Consider the following 4,574-nt stretch of genomic DNA (forward strand, 5'->3'; position numbering starts at 1 on the left):
AATTTCATTATCTATTACTTTATTTGGATGAACCGACTAGGGTTAAAAAATGAGGGTTTATAACATTAAGTATACTAAAGTCGAAAGGGCCTCACATTTTTGGTTTCTTTAGAACCCCAAATTAGTTGAGCGTTATGGTTGGTATGTATAATGAACGTCAATTTTGATTGGTATGCCTTATAGTCTTATACGTTTACACCTAAATAACATTTCCATTGGTTGAAATATTCAATGTTGGTGCCTCCATTTGCATTTTCAAAATACAATAATGCTTCTTTAATAATAAAATAAAAAAATTACAAATGTTCATAAAAATTTCAATTAAATTCCAACCAATACCATCTCTATCATGATCATTTGTTCTGCGGCCTCTTCCACAACACTCCAATCCTTCTAAGCATATTACCATCTTTCCTCTTCATAAACTCATCATCATCATCATCATCATGATCAATCTCTACACTACCAGGTGAACACATGTTCATCCTCTTCCTAGGGCTAAAATGGCCCATCGACCATGTTCTCTCCTCCAACATCCGCCCATTGTTATCACTGCTCTTATCACAAAGCATATCAGTAGCCGCCTCCGCCGCCTTCCGCCATTGACTCATCTGAACTTTCAGCCTTCTCAACTCTTCTTCCATTTCACAGTTGCTCATCTTCACAGCCTCTAATCGTTCAGTCACATTTGCAACTTCATCTTTGTTCTTCTTCATTGCCTCCGTTGAGCTTTTCATTTTCTTGATTTCCAGTTTCAGCATCTCGTTTTCATCGCACTTTTCGCTTAATTCCGTCTCTAAACTCGTCAATTTCGACTTTAAACTCTCGAAATCTTGTTTTGAAGTGTTTCCCACCTCGTTTTCTCGCAAGTTTTTCAGTTTCGCATTCAGATCTTCGTTCTCCTCAAGAATACATTGCAATTCGGTCTCTTTATCCATCAAATTCGCCCTCAACGCATCAACATCTTCTTTCGACTTCCTCAATTCGCCATTAATCTCCCATGCTTGACGAGATTTCAAATTTTCGAGTTCAGCTTTCAAATCAGTAATCTCTTTGGATTCACTTTGTTTCTCTTTTGCATTCATTTCTTCAATAATCGATTCTAACGAACTTACGCGTGCTCTTGATTGCTGTAGCTCCGAAACAATAGCGTTGTAATCATCACTGTTTGTCTTTAATGACTCCATTGTTTTTTTTGCTGTTTCGAGTTGTTGTAAAGTTTCGCTAGCTAAAGTCTGGGCCTTAGACTCTGAACTTCTGGAATCGTCAAGTTGGTTCTTCATTTCCTCCATGATCGAAACCTGTTGAGCCATATTCTCTTTCAAGACACGTATCTCCTCGTCTGCTGATAGGTAATTCGACTTCAAAATTTCCAAAATATGAAAATATTATGGTTAGAAGTGAAAAGAGAGCGATTGCATGAACGTAATTTACAAATAAAAAAGGGAGCTTACATGGGTTTCATGGGAAGAAGACAAAGCCAAGAGCTTTTGAGACTCTTCAAGTTTTAAAGTTATGGCTAAAAGCTCTTTCCTCGACTCTTCTGCGTCTAACTTGGCTTGTTTTTTCCATGATTCAGACACAATTAGTTGATCTTTAACAGTTCTTAAAGCATCCTCCAGTTGACTAATTTGTGTTTCAAGTTCGGCAACTCTCCCTTGACGTTTCTTCTGAAACATTAAACAATAATATTAGAAAGAAAAAACATATGTAACCTCAACCATACACTCAAGGTTCGCCCTTCCACTTGGGCATTAATGAACGTGAAAATATCTTATGTAATAACTAAGAACAATTATATACCTACTACTTACTTTACATTAAACTTATATAAATGCATGTGATAAATATCACATTCTTTATCCACAAAAAAGAGGAAATTTGACGGTAGTCATAGGTTATCTTTGGCAAAGTAGGAGGACGCCGGAAGCTGTAAATTGGAGTTTTTTATTTGTGTAAAACGGTTTAGCAAAAGTATTTTATAACTGTTTAATTAAAGTGTATAAAACGATATAGAACATAAAAAAACTAAAAGTTACTTCCAAAAAAGACTCTGAAAACTGAAGCCCACTGGTCTTTTAGTTGATTAAAGTTAAAGTATAGATGTGTATAGTTAAATTAACTATACTTTAAATGTAATTAATAAGAACATCAAATTTTATTTAAGAATATAAAGCTTTTTAATAACTTAAAACATGATAACATATTTAATTAAAACTTAATATTTTTATATATATTACAATAAATACAAGATGTATTTTTGAAAATCTAAATAAGTTTAAAAACCAATAACTTATATTTTGCACATTTGTGTGCTGAAAATGATCGTCACTATTAGAAACGATGTTATAGATGTTATTAAGGTCAAAATACTACTTTTGGAAAGCACTTTCAACAATTTTCATACAAATCATTTGTTTGTCACTAAATACCCTCTCCCCCCTCCCCACCCACACACACAAACACACAAACAAACACACACACACAAAAACCCATAAAAAGTCATGAAGTTTTAGTAGTATGCTAGAAATTAATATACCTCGGGATCAAGTCCTCTTGGTGATGTGCGATCAAGAGTTTTATTACTTGTTGTTTTTGGTGTTCTAATACTTGTAGAAGAGTTTGCTTCAAGGCCAGTTGTCTTGAGTTGTCGAACAACACGACCTGTGCTTTTTTGTCTAGTCTCTAAAGAAACAGATCGAGGAGAGATCTTCCGACCACCTTCAGAGCCTGAAGAGCTCTTCACGCTGTCATCAGTATCAGCCAAAAACCATATAAGCAATTCTAAAACACAAAAAGAGAGGGGAAATATGGACCAAAATAGGAAAGAAAACATGCATAAACTACTTAACTATTCTAACACTTTCAAAACTACAATAACTGAAGTAACTAGCAAAACTGGGTTCAATTATCGATGAAGGACTAAATGAACAATTAAAGGTCATTGAAGAGAGGTATTCGTTTATAGTACCTTGTTTTTGGAGTCTGCATTTGCTATCTTTAATGCCACCCTTTTCGATCCAAGATTCAACCAAAATGGGTGCTTTAAATTTAATTTACGTCAAACTTAAATGCTATCTCACCCACAAAACCTGCAACAATTTCAAGAAAACCACAACGATGAAAGAGAATAAAGAGTGGCTGTAGAGCACCAAGGTCCCTTAACTTTCTTCAGCCATGGGACCAGACTGTCGTGATGACGTCACAAAACTCACACTCTCAGTGAAACAATGAAAACCTGCAAGAAATTCAAGAAACTGCAAGCAATGAGAGAGAGAGAGAGAGAGAGAGAGAGAGAGAGAGAGAGAGAGAGAGAGAGAGAGAGAGAGAATCTAATGTGAAAGATGAAGTAAATGGATGTGATATGGTACTCTGAAACAGGGAAGAGAGTATGTACCATGAATGAGTATTAATGACATAAAAACAAAGAAAATTCAAGTTGTGCTGGTGTGTCACATATGCCAACTAATAACAATAATATCATCGAGTCAACTCTCAAACCGAATGCCTTGTATCCATTAGGTGTTAATATATTATTAACAAAACCAAAGATTTATTTGGGAATATAGAGAGAAGGACGTTTAATTAACGTTTTACATAAACCCATAAATTAATGGGGTCAAAAACATAAGCTTTAAAAAGAAGAATATAATAATATAGTACTTGATTAACATGAATACACACCTGCAAAACAGCAATTATTTAGAAGGAACCAGTGGGGATCGATATGAGATTTAATGAAAATAATAATGGAGGATCTGAGTAGCAGTTGAAGCATGTTTGGTGTTCCCCATTATTGTTTTCACGAGCGTCAGGCCAGAAGGAAGGTACATATCAAATTACCTATATCACCCGATATCTTAAATTGGGTAAGGCTTGTTCAAGATGGGCACTTTGGTCATTTCAAAGACTCCGCCATTTTTGTCCGTGATTGAAGTTAGTAGATCGAAGACGTAGACCAGTGTTAGTTTGACTATCCGAAAACAGTTCACATACAGATCTCATGATCAATAAAAAAAGCTAAGTGGTTTACATCTGTGAGGATGGATTAAAATTATGAAATATTTACCGATCGATCTAAATCTTAAAAACTTGGGAAAGAAGTTAATGGCTTTTTGATGAAGAAGATGACAATTCATGTAAAAGAATTGAAGGTGTGTGTATATAATAATATAAAGATAGATAGATAGAGATGGATACCTGCCAATTATTGCGAGCCATCAAACTCATAACAATGACACAACGAAGCTATAAATTTGTGGGTAAGCTAGCCTAAAGGCTACAAAAGGTCGAGAGGAAAGCCCTATAGTTTAGGGGTATATGGGTATACCTAGAAAGGATGTTTTTCATGAGTTATGTGTGAACTAATGTCACATCAAAGAAAGAAAAAACGTGGCTGTGAATTTTGTGTTTTTCTTATCTTCTTATGAAAATTTTGTTAAAATATATCGAATGGATAGAAAGGAGTGAATATCAACAAGAGTAAAGTAGTTTCCACCAAACTGAAACAAAGATTGGATTCAAAACGATGAAATTAATACTTCCACCAAACTTATTGTTTCTTTTACTTGAAG

At 34.7% G+C, this 4,574-nt stretch overlaps 1 protein-coding gene across 2 annotated transcripts; it reads right to left on the bottom strand.

Annotated features, from left to right (window-relative positions):
• Positions 1 to 252: 252 nt before the first annotated feature.
• On the bottom strand, positions 253 to 4,057 carry LOC145057956 (interactor of constitutive active ROPs 3-like). Of its 2 annotated transcripts, none has more exons than XM_079005871.1 (5): positions 3,844 to 4,057; positions 2,972 to 3,238; positions 2,540 to 2,747; positions 1,455 to 1,670; positions 253 to 1,361 (listed from the first exon to the last, which is right to left on the bottom strand). In XM_079005871.1, exons 2-5 carry the CDS (start codon positions 2,989 to 2,991, stop codon positions 354 to 356), a joined length of 1,452 nt encoding a protein of 483 aa, XP_078861997.1. In that variant the 5' UTR covers positions 2,992 to 3,238; positions 3,844 to 4,057; the 3' UTR covers positions 253 to 353. The 2 variants fall into 2 exon arrangements, with proteins under 2 accessions (XP_078861997.1, XP_078861996.1); XM_079005870.1 differs by lacking the exon at positions 3,844 to 4,057 and adding an exon at positions 3,685 to 3,818.
• Between the last annotated feature and the right edge of the window lie 517 nt (positions 4,058 to 4,574).

The sequence above is a fragment of the Lactuca serriola genome, chromosome 6, assembly GCF_051521515.1.
Source record: "Lactuca serriola cultivar US96UC23 chromosome 6, Lser_US96UC23_V15, whole genome shotgun sequence".
NCBI classification, from domain to species: Eukaryota; Viridiplantae; Streptophyta; class Magnoliopsida; order Asterales; family Asteraceae; genus Lactuca; species Lactuca serriola.

Coding starts and splice junctions, on each gene's coding strand:
- LOC145057956 (XM_079005871.1), bottom strand. CDS start 2,991: ATGCAGACTCCAAAAACAAG. Junction 2,748..2,971: donor ATGCAGACTCCAAAAACAAG/GTACTATAAACG, acceptor TACTGATGACAG/CGTGAAGAGCTCTTCAGGCT. Junction 1,362..1,454: donor CTTCTTCCCATGAAACCCAT/GTAAGCTCCCTT, acceptor GAAATTTTGAAG/TCGAATTACCTATCAGCAGA.